This window comes from Epinephelus moara, chromosome 24 (genome assembly GCF_006386435.1).
Source record: "Epinephelus moara isolate mb chromosome 24, YSFRI_EMoa_1.0, whole genome shotgun sequence".
Classification (NCBI taxonomy): domain Eukaryota; kingdom Metazoa; phylum Chordata; class Actinopteri; order Perciformes; family Serranidae; genus Epinephelus; species Epinephelus moara.
The window spans coordinates 30,808,859-30,825,921 of NC_065529.1; the positions used below are offsets into that span (position 1 = coordinate 30,808,859).

At 43.7% G+C, this 17,063-nt stretch overlaps 1 protein-coding gene across 3 annotated transcripts in view; it reads right to left on the reverse strand.

Annotated features, from left to right (window-relative positions):
- foxj3 (forkhead box J3) overlaps positions 1-17,063 on the reverse strand; it is a 96,213-nt gene that overhangs the window by 12,133 nt on the left and 67,017 nt on the right. The window contains exons 4-9 of one of the 3 annotated variants that reach the window (XM_050037560.1): positions 14,920-15,003; positions 13,315-13,416; positions 9,306-9,434; positions 4,877-5,051; positions 1,077-1,580; positions 351-452 (exon numbers count right to left, since the gene is read on the reverse strand). In XM_050037560.1, coding sequence (XP_049893517.1) covers positions 351-452; positions 1,077-1,580; positions 4,877-5,051; positions 9,306-9,434; positions 13,315-13,416; positions 14,920-15,003 — 1,096 coding nt within the window. The remainder of the gene's footprint in view (positions 1-350; positions 453-1,076; positions 1,581-4,876; positions 5,052-9,305; positions 9,435-13,314; positions 13,417-14,919; positions 15,004-17,063) is intronic. The other 2 variants (XM_050037561.1, XM_050037562.1) reach the window with 2 other exon arrangements.

Consider the following 17,063-nt stretch of genomic DNA (forward strand, 5'->3'; position numbering starts at 1 on the left):
CTTCAGTGGGTGATATTTAAAAAACATCCTACCTTGCAATCCTAGACTGTAATTGGATAAACTGACCTGCTGAGCTCGGTGTTTTGGTAATTAAACTTGAAGGCAGTGTTATTTAATTGAAGAGCTCAGTTTAATTAAACTCGTAATCAACTCCACAGTGTCAACACTTCAGCACTCAATCAAAAGCTGGGGCAGTACTGTACTATCAGCTCCTGGCTTTAAATGTTTCCTTTCTTCTGTCATCTAGAAAAATCTTAATCTCCGACAAATAAATCAAATGCATAACAAAACGATTATTTCTTAAATATCTGTAAATACAATAAGGTCTATCTGTAGTGTCCAAACCGCACCTTGGAAAGGTGAAAGGTCGACATCAGCCCAGTTATAGCTGCTAGCAATACGACAGCTTTCTTTCAGTGCATCCAGATTTGGGTACCAGTCAGACAGTAAACCTGCAACACACACACAGCATACCCACTGTAACATTACAAGATAAGAGACTTGAAGGATACAGGTAATTTTGGTTCCAACACCAAGTTCACTCCTGGGACAAATACAGATTTAGTCCTAATTACATCATTTACGGACAACTGCACAATAATTGCTGCTGTAATTGTTATATACTGTGGGTTAGCTAATCAGGCCAGATGATGCATTTTCATTGTAGTCACATTTTTTATAGCTGTGCAGGCATTTGTAGCGCCAAATGAATGAGAAGGTAGCACCAAATAAAACATTTTATCAGGCTCTTTTGAACAGCTCAGCTCTGTGTTGCGGCCACTAGGAGGAGCCAGTCGACTCTGTAAGAGCTGCCGAAGCCGCTGGATGCAGCATTGCTTTGTTCTCACAACAGCACAGATAATAAATCAGGTGATGATTTACTGTTTAGCATCTACAACAATTTCTGAATTCTTTATGACTAAAAAAATGAGGACTAATACATATCCACATTCAGCTGTAAACATGCTGACGTGTGTGTGTGTGTGTGTGTGTGTGTGTGTGTGTGTGTGTATGTGTGATGAACAGGATGAGTAGAGAACAGCACAGTGCAAACAATGACAGACAGAGGGTCTTACCTGTGTTGCAGGCCATCTGTTGCTGGGTAGGATGGGGCTGGTGGGAGAGGCTCTGGTGCTGCTGTCCGTGTTGAGAAGGGTGCTGGCTGTGCTGCGTGTGTTGGGAGGGGTGTGGCGTGTGTTGCTGTGGGTGCTGGCCGTGGGACGGGTGCTGCGATGGGTGCTGCCCGTGCTGGGAGTGCGCAGCGTGCTGGGGGTGCTGTGGGTGCTGACTGTGTTGGCTGTGCTGGGCGTGTTGGCTGTGTTGGTTGTGTTGGTTGTGTTGATTGTGGGGGCCGCCGTGCTGCGGGAGGTGCTGTGCGTGCGGCGAGCCATGGCCAGGGTGGGCTTGGGCAGGATGGGACAGGGGCACCTGGCCACTGTTGGCGGAGTGGCTGTTGGGGTGGTTGTTGGGTTGGTTGTTTGACAGGCTGTTCTGAGTGCTAATGGTGCCACTGGGGGAGTGCTGATAGGAGCAGGAGGTGTGGGTCTGCTGGGAGGAATCTGACGGTATGCCCATCAGACCTGGGAAACAAAACACACCAACACCAAGCTTGTAATTAGGGGTTAAGGATATAGAAAAAAATCAAACATTACAATCTTTCAGGGTATTTTTGCGATGACGACGTTCTTGACGATATCACAAAATACTGAAAAACATCTGATTATTAATCTCAAGAACACACAACTGAAACAAAAAAGTGTTTCAATTTTACATGACAGCATAAACATGACAGATTGCCTTGAAATATTCAGTAAAAATAAACAAAAAACATCTCACTTTTTTGTGTGTAAACAACAGTAACTCAGAGGAAGGTTCAGAGTCTGTGTAAATTCTACATAAAATATTAATAGTTCAGAAAAATAAAGGTTTTTTACTGAGCTTCCTGTAGGCTTACATTACAACAGGCTTATGAAAAAATGACTGGTCCTGGCAGTGATTCCTGTGTGTGCAAGGTGAGTGACAATATGCTGCAGCAGGAGGAGCTTCTACCTGAGTTTACTCCGAACAGCAAGTTGCTAAATGGGTCTGAAAAGTCCGGGGCTGTTAATAAAACATTCACTGCTGTAGTCTAGGGAGCCCGGGCCTAACGATGGCACTGATTGCACACTGTTGAAGTCGCTTCCCTTTGTGGGACTACTGTGCTAGCATGGAGCCAGGAGCAAATTCGCTTTCAGCCATGCTTGTTGTTGCTGCGCGTAACAGTATGATGTCATTCACCATCACAATACCAAATGTTTTAATCATCTTACAAATTATATTGGTATTGTCGTGAACGATATGATATGGCACATCCCTACTGGGGAAAATGGAGAAAATTAATATCATGATGTTTTTGACCAAACACCACCTATAAAAATCTCTGTGATATTCTTGGGTTGATTATTGGTGCTTTCACAAAAGATTTTTGATAAATAAACATCAGTAGTGTGGATATTATGACGATGAGGGTAAAGGCAAATAATAGAGCAGCTAAAACAGGGTGGTGGGTTTACAAAATTACATCACTTTACCGTAATGTTGTCTTTAAAACGAGGGAAAGAGAACACTTACAATATTATGATATCCAAAATCTCATCACTACATCTATATAACAGACATATTGCACAGCACTACTTGTAATTTTGCTTAGACAAATTGTCGATAACAGATTTGTTGATCAACAGAAAACCATCTACATTATGCGCAATTTTGTTAATTGATAGTGCTGCATCTAAACTGTCATTATTAATTAATTTGACAAGTATTTTCCCAATTAATCAATAAGTTCCTTTGTCTAAAAAATGTCAGAATGTGATGAGAAATGACCATCACATTTTCCCAGAGTTCAAGGTGACATATTTAAGCATCCTGCTTTGTTTTACTGACAGTTAAATACTCCCCAAAATATCTAATTTATAATTGTACAAAACAGAAAAATATCTTCAAATTCTCACACGACAGAAGGCGGAACAAGCTAATGGTGTTTTTGTTTGAAATTGGCTCAAATGATTAATCAATCATACAATTTTCTGCCAAGCCAGTAACCGTTTATCAAGCAAAAATACCAACACTTTCTGGTTTCAGCTCCTCACTTGTGAGGATTTGCTGCTTTTCTCTGTTTCGTCTCATTGTAAATTGGATATATGTGGGCGTTGTCTGTTTGTTACTACACAAAAAGCGAATTGCAGATGCCACCTTGGCCTCTGGGAATCACTGAATCTAAAAATAACTAATTAATTGATATTAAAAATATCTATAGTTAAAGCCCAGCTGGTGAATTGAGACTACGGATTTCACTACAAATGTCAGTCACATGGTTTCAGGCTGAGGCGTATTAGTGTAATGCACTTGAGCACAAACACACAGAGAGCCCAGGTCTTCACATGTGAAAACAGCTACTTACACATATCTCAACATCTTAAAATAATGGGATCTGGGCCTCCCGTGTTTAAGTAGTTCTACACTTGAGACAGACCAGCTGCCATTTTGTGGTATCAGGGAATGACTCAGCATCAGTTGTGTCTCTGAGGTTCACGAGCCCGAGCTGCCGTCGCCTTTCCTCTCCAGCTACACAGCTCTGGATTGTCTTTGACAAATTCATTGTGCTGCTGCACAGCTCTTTAACAGACATGACTGGAGCATGAACATCTGCACACCCAACTGCAATCATCTGAGTGGCAGGGAGTGGTCTTAAGAGGCCCTGTCCTTCACAGCTTTGGCACAGTAAACCTATTTCGCTGGAGTGCTTTTAGAGCTGACTCCAGCCCTGCACCTCCACAATCGGCACGTAACACTCACTGCAGGGGTGACAAAGGTGCATCTCTTATCGGCACAGAAAGCCCATTGTCCAACCAGGGAAATACAGAAAGCAATTAACGCCGCACCAGAATAATAATGCGAGCTCATTACCTATTATCAAAGCCAGTGAATTAGCTCACTGTCTACAGCGGCAGAGTGTGAAATCCTCTAGCTCGATTATTTACGCTTTTTAATTGCTAGAGCTTGTCTGACTAAGAGATTTCACTTTTATGCGCATAAAAAAGGTAACAACTTTGAACTAATGAAACATAGATGATAGATTAAAGGAGAGGAACTCTTTGAAAACATTAGCATGAAATGCATTTGATTTGTAAAAGTAGGTTATACACAGAAAGCTCAGTCTACTTTGCTCATAACCCGCTTGTCAAGTGCTCTTTGTTTATCAGTCAATCAGATTACAAGCAAAAATGCATTTTTGTTCTGCGGGGACTCACAGGCTTTTGGAAAGCTGTGCTCTATCCGCTACTATGTATTATATCATACAAATTCCCCATCATTATGACAAATGAACCTCAAATCCAACAGATTTACTAAGGACTTGGGCTGCCTGCATCCTCCTCCACTCCTCTGATGAAACACAGCCTGCATGAGAGAACATTTCAAACATGACAAGACGCAGAAAACTTTCATGTAATTTGAAAAATATAAAGCGAGAAGGATGGCGTATCAATCCTGAATCAACCATTAAATGAATGCAGTAACATCTCTTTACATCCTGCGATAAAATATGTAACACGTGAACTCTCAGACTCGGGTGCTTCTGAATATGAAATGAAGCTTCTTCCATGTCGCCCTGGAAAAATACTCAGTATAGATCTGCACTATGGGCCAGTCAGTCTGTCGAATACCTTCTCACTTCACAGGAAACCTAATTAGTGCCTAAAGACTCTCTATAGCCCCAGCTGTTAAGAACAAACCAACATTAGGAAAATCGTTCTGAGAATCATCCTGTTCCTTGATAAATGAAGCTTAGACTCTTTATTAGATTTCCACTTGATGCCCCCATGAGACCACTCACCTTGTTGGCTGAAGGACTGCTCAAAAACAGACTTGTAAAGGCTGCGGAAGGAGGCACTGAGATCTTCAAATTCAGAAAACAGGAGCTGCTTGTCCCTGTCTGGCATGTTGTACTGGGACTGTGGGGGCTGCTGGAGGCTCATAGACTGGGACACGGGCTCTGGGTGACTGGTCACCTGTGGAGACGAGGAGATAAAGAAAGCTACAGAGTTACAAAAGCAAACAGAAATATCAAGTGCGAAATATTATGTTTAAAGTTATAGTTGGTAACTTCTATGAAAATAACTTGGTGTCAAATCACTTTGCTGAAACTGCAATGCTGAAGTGCATGAAGACAGATCGACCTGGTGTCACTCCCAGCTTGTCACATACTGACATGTGGACCTCAGTGTCAGACACAGACGCACAGAGGCACCCTATGAGATTCACTGGATGGCTGCATCTTGTGATACTCTACGCAAATACTGCAGTATAAAGAGCGCTAAAGTCCACACAGTGCGGGCGGGAGTGGAGGTAGATGGGTCAAACAAATTCTGGACTTTCACCTGTTAGTGTCCTTTGTAAAATCAAAAGTCAATTAAGTTATTTTAATGACAAGGTAGTGTGCTAGTATGTGTAGTAGTACTAAGGTAGTGATGTATATCACGTGATGTGAAATTATGTAACAACCATATTCATTTTAAGCCAAACCATGATGTTTTTTTCCCCAAACCTAACCATGTGTTTTTGTTGTCTCAACCTAAGTATGTAATCTGAAAAGCAAAGTTTACCTATGTTGTACGTATATTTTGAAAAAGACTGCATGTAATTGAAAAACAGAAACATCCTGTAAAAATGGAAATTACAATGCAGTTAACAAACATATATGACACACCATCCCTGGGCGTCGAAAGCTAACAACGGTGGTGTTCCTAGTTCCAAGTTGAGAGTGAGAATGTATTGGGACATATAATCTGGGAAAAAAATAATCTCCCTCCTCTTCCTACTGTCTCTAATGGCATTTGCTAGAATCTACCACGGCGCACCGAAAACAACCAATCAGAGTCTCTAACGCAGTTGTCAATCACTTTGTGAACTGTGGTCAAACTGTCAGACTAGACAACACTGTTCAAAGATGAATCACGATTCTGTAACTGCATTGCCTATTTCTTGCTTCAGATGTTTTCAGAAACATATTTTAGTGTACTGTTTAGCTGTTAAATCAGGACGTTTGTGACCCGACCACCATGTTTTAAATAGTTGAGTCAAAACAAAGCACCACCCGACTGGATCACAAACTTTCTCATTTTACAGCTAAACAGTACACTAAAATATGTTTCTGAAAACATTTTAGGTGAGAAATGGGCAATGCAGTGACAGAATCTTGTATATTTGATCAGCGATGCCTAGTTTGACAGTTCATGAGCAGTAGGATTTTCAATATAACACATACGCTCAGTATATCATCTTAACAACTCAGTCACAAATATCGTCACAGGTTGAAAACAAAAAACAAGTCCTAGGACTTCAACATTATTAAAATAAAAATAAAAATCATAAATGATTGAGGGTATACTGGTACTCAGTTAGACCATTACAATTCACTACCCTTGTGATACTATTGTACAGGGCTCCCAATTCTGACAAATATTTGATTATTCTCATTAGAAACCCTTAACCTTTCTAAGTGCAATACATTCATCAACTCTCTTATCCACACATCCACGAGCAGTGTTTGATTGGATGCCTCAGCTCTGTTTGGTGGTTTCGTTCATGTGCGGTAAGGCCATAAGAAGCGCTACAAGGCAATAGAGTAGGCAGAGGAGTGTGATGTTTTCACAGATTATCTGTCTCTTTCAGTGTTGTGTGAATATAGTGACAGTTTCAGCAAATATGAAAAAAGTTATTTTTTATAAAACTTACCAACTACAGCTTAAATGTTTAATTTGTGATAGATTTTTTTGTGAAAGTACACTGGCTACAGTTCTGCTACATCTGCACCACACACTACAGGGACTATAATGTTCAAACATACACATCAATAATATACATACTTTTCAAAGATACCCGCCATGCTCATCTGGTCATGGAGCCGCAAAAACAGAAAACAGAAAACCTCTAGAATATTCAATGCACAGTTTATGGTTTATGTGAATGTACGCAGCAAACAAACAAGTCAAACACGAGGACGGTTCAGTTCTTCAGAGGAGCCACTGTGATGATGAAGAGGTGTCAGTCACACAGCATGTAAAGAACAATTACACAGACCACAATAATCTAGGTCAGTGCTTACCGCCTTGGCACACATAACATTAAGAGACCAACTCAAATGGACACAAACCCAATACTCTGGTGGCCAAGCAAAATGTATTTAAAACAAAATCAATACCAATACCTTGTACAAATAAGCAGCCATTTTATCCATGTATTTGTGTGGGCAGTCAATGTTATGCACTGCCCCGAGGTGTGAGACGGCAAGCAGTGTTCCCTCCAGCAACGAGTTCGTCTACAAGATTCATCACAGCAACGGCAGCGATGCAAAAACCATCGCTATTTCACAAAGCAGGACCTGACCCGTGTCAACTGTGGGGCTAGCATTACAAGAGAGGTCACGTCCAATTTTTGATCATAACATCTTCCTCTTCCAAGATGTGGGCAGGCTGCTGAAGTGCACAGCTCACAGTCTGGCTTGGGTAAGAGTGAAGAGGTGATAATAAAGCCAGAGTGTTTACTGTGAGCTGCTGCTTTGGCTGCGAGAGAGAGCGAGCACATCCATCAGGCTGAGCCGATCGATGCCCAGCGCCTGGAGCAGGGAGCACTCTAGGATGCAGGAGGACCACACCAAAGAGGGGGCATCTCTGGTGGGAGGACATCAGAGGAAGCGCTTTTCTTTGTCTGGCTTCCAGGAGCGTGCACATTTTTCTCTGTTTCCCTTAACCCCCTTCCTGATGTTGTACTCTAGCGCATGTCCACCCTGAACCTCGGTCTATTGCTGTCTACGGCTGGCTCCTCTGAAGAAAGCCTCCTGGGGCTTTCTGATCAGATGAAATATGGGCTACAGTACACTTTCTAAGTCTGGCAGTGTTTCATTTTCATTCATTTAGTGACTGTGGCTCTCGCACAGCTTGAAAAATGTGGATAAAATGAGAATTTATCAATTGGCTTCAGCGCTTAGTGCTGAACAAATCATCAACAACACACATTTATATAAATACCTTGTTACAAATACCCAGCTAAGAGATAGTCATGAGCTGCAACACTGACAACCAGAATTATCAGCATCCTTTAAGAAACAGTAAGGCAGCAGTATATTGTAGAAAGGCCACCAAGATGCTACAGCAGGACCTCATTTGTTCTGTCTTTGTACCAGGGCTGGGCAATATATCGATATTACTTTGATATTGCAATAAGAGACTGGACATCATCTTAGATTTTGAAGGCTGCATTACAGTAAAATTATGTAATTTTCTGAACTTACCAGACTGTTCTAGCTGTTTTTTATTTGCCTTTACCCACTTAAGCCAGGCTCAGACTACAGGTGTCTTAAAATACTAACTGATTTTAAAATCGAGTTGCTTAAGGACAAACTTCGCAGATTTTCCTCTCTCAAATTAAACTATCACACACTTAAACATTTAGAAAAATGGCACATCGAATACTACAGAAAATTCAGATTATCCTGCCAGAGGGAGCATAAATGCACCACCTCACATGATGTCACATGGAAGCAGATATATATAAAACTAAGACTGACGTGCAACAGTGCAATAACTTGCTGTAATGTTAATGCTTTGAGGTGAGAAAAACAAAAGCAAAAGGCTAAACGAGTCTAGATGAGAAAATGGTCAACACAGGTCGTCTTTTCTCCAGCGAGTACTGGAGGTGAGACTTTAGCTGTCAGCTCGGATACTGCTGTTGACGGATATTAAAACTAACGCTAGCCTCAAGGGCTAGAATGCTTATCATTGCTTGGCCACACTGTCAGCTACTCCGAAGTGACATAATTATAACTGTAATCTTCAATATTTTAAATCCTAAACATCAAACATTAGCGAAATTGTTGGGGTGGCCTCAGTGAGGCTGTGAGCAGTTTGGGAGGTTCAAGAATGAGGACTACTGTAGTAGGAGTGAACTGGGGATAAACTGGCTCAAAATTCCTGTAGTCTAAACCCAGCTTAAGTCATTTTATCCTCATTACTCATGATTATTTATTAAAAATCTAAATGTGTAAATATATTGTGAAAGCATCAATAACCCTACAATATCATCGCGGTATCAATATCAAGGTAATTGGTCAAAAATAATGTGATATTTCATTTTCTCCACATTGCCTGGCTCTACTTTGCACCAGCTCAAAATGTAGATTGATGAATGAATGACACCTCTAAAATATACCCCATCGCTGCAGAGTTTTCCCCCCAACCCGAGAGAAGAGCGGTCCTCAGTCTTACCGGTGTATAGCTGTGCACACTGCCCACACTGTTGAGATTGACGGAGGCCAGACTCTGATCAGACAGGCTGTTGTTAAGGCTGCTTCTTGGACTATCGCTCCCTTCCTGGTCTGTGTTGTACAACGCCACCTGAAACACATACATATACATTAGCTTATTCTTTCTCCCTCTCTCACACTCACACTCACACTCACACACACACTGCTGTGTTACCAATGTCATCTCCACTCTTGCTGATAGTGGAGCATGTCAGCATTCCTCCAAAATAATGCTGGTCTATAGTTGAACAATGTAATTTAGTATGGAAAGCCTGAGCATGTGTGTGTGCTGCGTGCAATGACATGTCATGATAGCATAGTACTTGCTTTTTACCTTATTTAGAATGTGTGTGTGTGTGTGTGTGTGTGTGTGTGTGTGTGTGTGTGTGTGTGTAAGACACAAGGTGCTGCTGAACACCCACCACAGTCACTAAGGGGTTCGAGCTGAATGTGTGAAGGGGTCTGGAGACAGCTGAGACATTCCTATCACTAAAGGTCACACTACTGGCGATGTCAGCCACATCTGCTCACCGAGCGCAAATCCGTTTGGGACAACTAACAAAGGATTTCAGTGCAGCCGAGACCCTGACCTTTCAATATAGCAGCGAAACTAGCCGAAGCACTTCAGGACGACAATCTTAATTATCGTCTAACAAGGTTTAGCCCTCCCACCCTTCCCAAATAAAGTGCGCCGTCAGACAATTAAGACAATAGTCAGAAGGACGATGCAGATAATGAATATAATGATACCCACAGAGAATAGCCCATGTGTTGAGTTTTGTATTGTGAGAAAGGAATGGCAGTAATGCACTGATGGTGCTGCAGTGGAAGAGGGCCTGGCATTCGAAGATTGGTGTGTGCGCATGTGTTTGTGTGTGTCCGTCCATGACTGAGTGCAGCATGGTGGCTTCTGCTCATCACTGTGAGTGGAACAGAGTGGGCTCTGTGCTCAGCACAATGAGACAGCAGTGGCAGCAGCCTTCAGGCAGGCAGATTGGCCCGGCCCTGCCCAGCGCCCTGCCTCTCAGCAGCAGCAGTGGACTGAAGCCTCTTGTCTTTCTGCTGAGGCGCAGCGAGCTACCACAGAGGCCACAAGGAGGCAAGGAAGCCCAGGCAGCCCTGACTGCCTTCTCTCCTCTGACTGATTGGCCTGCTGACTAACATGCTGGTACGAATCCAGGACGCACACATGCAGAGTGAGAGCGTCCGATCATATTAAGCCTTTAATATGGAGCTTGGCTCCTGAGCTGGTAGAATGAGATAGAAATGCTGCTATTTAAAAAAAACAGACCGCAACTGCTGTACCAGGCAACGCTGTACAAGGAAGAGGGGTGAGGCTGAGGGAGAGGAGAATAGGGGGGTAGTAAGAGAAGCTCATTAGGCAACTCTAGCCTTCCTCCACTCAGTGTGGGCTTGGCTCCAGTGTTCATTAGCGTGAAGGGGAACTCAATGAGCAGCTAAGACTGAAGGCTTAAGCACGTCTACAAAATCAGCCCTACAATGCTAATCAAAAGCAGCGCGCCACAGAAATATAAATGTTATGTGTAATGAAGTCATAAAACAGGCTTTTAGCCTTAAGTCTCTCACCGCAATCTATTTTTACTCTACTCACCCATAAAGTGTGATGATTTCAAAACCTCACTGCTCTGTGGTTTGCGCAGACCCCAGAGTCCCCTGAGTGAAGACACCCACTCAGGCACGCACCGTCACAGCCAAACACCCAGTCGCATCTCACCCACATACGTAAAAGTGTGCGCTAACATACACACACACACATTTCTACAGCTACAGATGTGCACAAAGGTACAGTAACACACACACACACACACACACACACACACATACAAAAATCACACAGACAGAGGCAGGCATGCTCATACAGGCAGGAGCGGCTCCACAGTAAATACTGTGTACGGTGTTAGCTAGCAGGCGAGCGAGTCAGCGTTCTATTCTTAGCAGTGAATTAAGTAAAAAGCCAGAGGTGTCTTTTACATGGGGCCTAATCTGGAGCATGAGACATGGATTATGAAATCAAAGCAAGATTGGCCCAGGTGTCTCCAACAATGCCGGCTAGTGTTCAGCACAATCCCTGCATGCAGGATTGAACAGACAGGGAGAGGCAGGAGGAAGAGAGAAGGATGGGATAAGAGAGAGGGAGAGAAGAGGAGGGGAGGAAAAAAAAAGCCAAACTATTCATCAGCAAACACACTTCCAACAATCCTCTCTTTCCCTTCATCATCACACTTCAGTGCCAGAGTTTCATCACATTCACGCCAATGTTTAGGGCCACCTCAGAACACAACCTCTGGGAGGTAGGGGGGCTATCGGAGCGTATGTGAGAAAGGCACACAAATAAGAGGGGGGAGGACAATCTTGTGAGGAATGTCTGACAGAAGAGAAAGACGGAGAAAAGAGATTCCTGCTGGTTCAGTAGTCGTCCTGCCAGCCTCTCCCATTGGTCTATCCGAGAAGGCGGGAATGAGGGAGAGAGACTGGAATAGAAAGGAAGAGAGAGAAAACCAGAGAGGGAATTCCTGTGGCTTGGCACACTGCACCGAAAGAGGCGTGGCCTGTCGTGTGTTTACAGTGTAAGACAGTGAGAAACAAGCTCTCTCCGAGGAGTTAGGGCCTCAGATCTGTTGCTATTCCACTTTGTCTTCTGTTCACTTCACCGACGTTTTTGTCACAATCAAGTGAACAAAAGGAGACAAATCAAAACTTCTTTTCTTCGGCTCAAGGAATCACACAGTAGTCGTGTTTTGCGCGGCTTTAATGTTTTCTGCTTGTTGCTCTTCTGAGTTATTTGACTGGAGGTATTTGATGGCAGGAGTCCAAACTCTGAGCTGTCAGCTCTCTACATTAGGGCCTCATTACGCAGTCACCGCTGGTGGAGACTGGTGCTGTGGCAAGTGCTTGTTTGTAGCAATCACAGAGGAAAAAAGGGTCATCTTTCCCCACACTTAGGCCCATGAATCTGTCTGCTACGGCAACATGAAAAATGCTTGTTCTCTATAGAAACAACAGCCCCCAGCTAATCGACACTGACGTTCTCGTCAAAACAAGCCGAAACACTCTGTGACATACTCTACATGCGTACATGTACACACAAGTTAGAGCCCACGCCGACATATGCTCAGACTTTCGAGCCCCCCGTCTCACACACACTCACGCACACACTAACTCCTCTTTCCTATGAACACTCCTGTTCACATTAAACAGCTTTTTTGTAATGCTTGCAGCAAATGAATAAGCGACTCTTGTAGGCTTTTTAAAAGTACACCTGAGAGCTGCCCCCACTGGGCCCAGAGGATGAGAGCTTAAGGTTAAAAAGCCTATTTAAATTTCAGAGTGAGCGGCACACTCACAGCTAACAGCTAGCAGTCCCTGTAGCTTTGCTCTGTGATGTACAAGTGGTTCCAAGCTTTTACACATATTAAAAAGAAAGGAAAAAAAGGAAAAAGCTAAAGAGAGCAGAAGGAAGCAGCAGCAGGGGTGGTCACCTGTAGTGTGGCAGCGCAATGTGGTCACAGAATGAGGAACACGACTCTGGGCGTTAACCTCCACTACAGGTGCGAATACAGAAAACCCCCATGCAGTGTGTGGTGTATCCTATTGCATGTCTGCACGGGACTGCATAAGGTCTATCAGGTTGCAAAGTGCTAAGTATCAGTGTGAGCATCATATTTCTGTGCTGGAGATAACAAGAGCCTGCTGCCTGTTGTTGTAGAGGAAAAAGGTGCTGCAGTGCAGATAGTTGTGTATTTTGGTGTGGGTTGCATTGCAGAGAAGCTTTAGGCATATGAGCGTGTGCTTGTGTGTGTGTGTGTTTGTGTGTATCTCCCCTCCACTAGAGTGCTCCTCTCTCTGTGGGGAATAGTGCTGTAGGTGGTTGGAGAAGTGGGTGGGGTCAGGGTGCAGCCGTGTAGCCAGGTGTGTGTTGGAGCTGGAGGCTGGATGGCTGGCTGTAGTACCTTGTTAGTCACAGTGTTGATTGCCAGTGTTGGAGAGGCACTTCCAGAGATCATACACTCCATCCCCAAAGACTCCGACTCCAGGCTGTACGGCGTGGAAGCCTGTGGGGGTTGGGGGCGGGGTGTGGAGGCAGATGAAAAAAAAAATAATAATAAAAATTCAACACTATCTAATTATCAAACACATGAGATCCCACTGCAGGTTGCAAGGTAAAAGACCTGTGTTGTGTTCGTGACAAATCCTCTGCTCAGACCAGATACGCATCCATGTGCACGATGCAAAAAAATAAAATAAACCATAACTATTGTCATTTGAGAGAGCAACACCTTTATTTAGGTCACATTTGAACTGTGCTTTCTGAGACGATGGAGACAGCCCCCCCATCCCAAACCTCACCTCCCACCCAAACACACATACGGCACGCACACACACAACGCATGCCCTCGTCTTGCTGTATAGGCTCACTGTTGAGAGAGATAACTCTGCCATGCCTGTCTCACAAAACTGCTTACTGTAAGAGGATTGGCTGCCAACAATACCATTTTTAATTCATGATAAACATAAATGAGATTTCACAAACTCTCAATTTCAATGTCTGAGACTCTTAATGGAATGCCTTGTAGGCAGACAGTGTCTAGAGGGGGGGAAGGGTGAGTGCGGTGCATGTGTCCTACAGAAAACACACTCTTCACTTGGTGCGTTCTTTTGTGTCATGCTCAAATGAACAGAACAGCATCAGGAAAGCTTTAGTCGAAACTGTTGTTGGCAGAGCTGCATCTTAAAAACAACGTGCTTTTTCCTTCACATTTGTTGTATATAAAATCTCTCGCACTTGCAAAGAGGCGCCGTTTGTTGAATGAATGTGATAAAATTTTGATGCTGTAGGGCGATTACATGAACAGCATGTTAAGTTTTATGTAGTCTCTGTGCTTGTGTGTGTGTGGTAAAGAGAATGGCGTGTGTTAACGTGTGTGCGCGCGTGAGTCTGCCTCGCCAGCCTAACCGGATCCTCCCTTTATCGTAGCCTCTGGTGAGCCACATTGTGGGGAAGGAGGAGACAAGAGCTCGCTGTGTCGGGATGCCCCAGGGCCAGGTCAATCTGAGCAGCTCACTAAAACCTGTACAGCTGTATGTAACGCTGGACGAGACTCATCCATAATTAAAGACAAAAGCTCCCGCTCAGAATAGCCGGCGTGCACAGCTCTGCATTAATTGATGTTTGTTAAAAAAAGTGAGCGCAGAATGTAATGTATGTAATGGCTGCCTTGGGCATAGTTTATTAATAAGGACCCCACTTCATGACAGGCTAGCGAAGCAGCATGGAGAGGCAGTTACATAAAGTCTGGATACGAACTCCTACTGAGTCTGTGTGTGTGTGTGTGTGTGTGTGCGCGCGCACATGTGTGTGTCTGCATGTGGTAGAGAAAGAGTGGGAGACGAAGGAGGGCAAAAGGAAAGGAAGGCTGAGGCAGAAGTAGAGACACAGAGGCACAGCTAAACACTAAACCAAGTAGAGATGGAGGCAGAAGCTTAAGCAGATGAACAGCATATGTGAACAAATGTGTTTTCTTGGGAATATGCAGAGTTTCTCTCATCAGACTCACCCGCTCTCCAGACCGCGGCCTCTTCTTTGGCCGCGTGGGCAAGGCATCCTCCTTTGGGTTGGTGTCAATGGCCCAGTAAGAGCCCTGCAGACAGAGGAAAGACACATGAGCTGATAATACATAACATATTGACATCTCTAGGACGTTTGCACCGGACTGACACTTCCTCTCGCATCAGATCTTTCTTTGATACAACATTATTTGGAAATCAGAGGCCTCATCTGCTCTGCTGAAGTCAGTCAGCCCGAGCTTTTATTTGAGTTGATAGCAGTGAGTTTGTGCGGCGTGTGGGTGGGCTTTGTTAGTACGAAAGGCTTGGCTTTTCCTCCTCTGCGGCTGCTTCTCAATGAGAGGCTGGTGAGGGCAGCTGGTGGTGGTGAAATGCTAAGCCTTTCCTGAAGCTGTACTTCCTCAGCCTCAGGTACTGAGTCAGAGTGCTGTTGCCAAGGATGAAGGCTCCACAGTCTCAGCCCAGGCGCTAGCCCTGCCGTGTTGCTTTCTTCTAAGGTCTGAGCGAGGCTAATCAAGGAGAGAACAGTTGGGGCTGGCTCTGGGGCTGCAGCTAGCAATTCCACAACCAGGCTGCATTATTTATCTTTGCATTCGGCCCCATTTAATTTATTTTTCAATGGTGTTCTTCCTCGAAGCCAACAGGAACGCCGCTCACAGTACAGATTTTTACCCTAAGGCCCTGCAAGTTCTGAATTTATTTTTAATATTTCATATGACCCCCGATAAAATCTCAATTGTCGAGAGAAAGTGAGATCAGGACCTTTAAAATTACTTCCTTAGCAGAGAGAATAATTGGTATTTCCACGAGAAATTCTCTGAAAAACAGGAGAGGCCACAGGAACAAGCTGTATCTCAAGTATCTATACAATAACCACTGCATAATGGCGTGCTCTTGTTAAAGCAAGCAAATCTGTTATTTTCACAGCTCACACACACCACTGCTGCAATTGTTAAAATGAAAAGCCCGGGTTGGCCTATATTCGTCAGGGGGTTAAAATTATAAGTTTTTAATATGTGCGAGGCTTTGGGGTCAATTAACATTTCCCTCAGAGGGAAGAATAATTCACAGCACAATCAAGCAAAGATGAAGAAACATCTCATATTGATGTAGGCTACAGAAAAAATGCAGCAGAAACCTCATTACATACCCCATGTTTTTACAAGAAAACGCACTGAAGGATGTATGTAAAGGTGAGGAAAAACTGTCTCTACATGCGATCCATCTCCGTGTCGAGATGCAGGGGTTAAATGCAGATGTTTCAAAATTAGGAGTCAGAAAGATAAAGTCAGGCTCAGTGGCGTTTCTTTTAATTAGGGGGGGAAGAAAACATTAAGTGAACCCTCATGGGAGGGGAGTTTCTGCATTTCCCTACACCCACCCCCAGAGAGTTGGCAGGAAAAAAAGAAAAACATATAAAGAGTCATTAAATTATTCACAAATATACTGCAATATACTGAAGCAATGCCAAGTAAAGTGTGCCCGTGGAGTCTGGGGCAAAGCTACAATATCCTCTGCAGCCATAAAACAAAGGCTGCTGTAAAGATAGTTACAAAAAAAAATCCAGCTCCTGATAACACATGTACTCTACCTGCTCTCTACCCGTAAATGACGCAGCTCATTTTCCTACATCAACACAAATTTTGTCATCTAGTTCCCCTTTTCTGTGTAAATATAGGAAGGACAAACACATACACAAGTACACTGGTTATCCAGGCAACTCTAGACTGAGACGTACCACCAATTAAAATAAAGATTATTAACGGTGGCCTTCGGAGGCTGCAAGTCTACCTCCGAGGTAGACAGGGTGTGTGTGTGTATGTACAATACCAACTGTCATCTCTTACACCATCTCGGAGAGAGAGAGTCAGACAGAGAGCGACATGACTCTCCTATCTCATCCAACCAGCAGTTCTCATATTCCTGCCACATTACAATATTGATGCAACATATCAAGAGCGGCTAGCGCCTCTTTGAAGTTGTCTTCGGGGGGGAAGGGAGTGAGGAAAATTCCAAATTAAACATTAAGGATGCGAGCATGTTGGCCATGCATTTGGAATGGGATCCATACAGCAATAGATTATTTTGTATTTAGTGGAGCAGCTCCCAGGAGTGTCAATATCAGAGGATTACA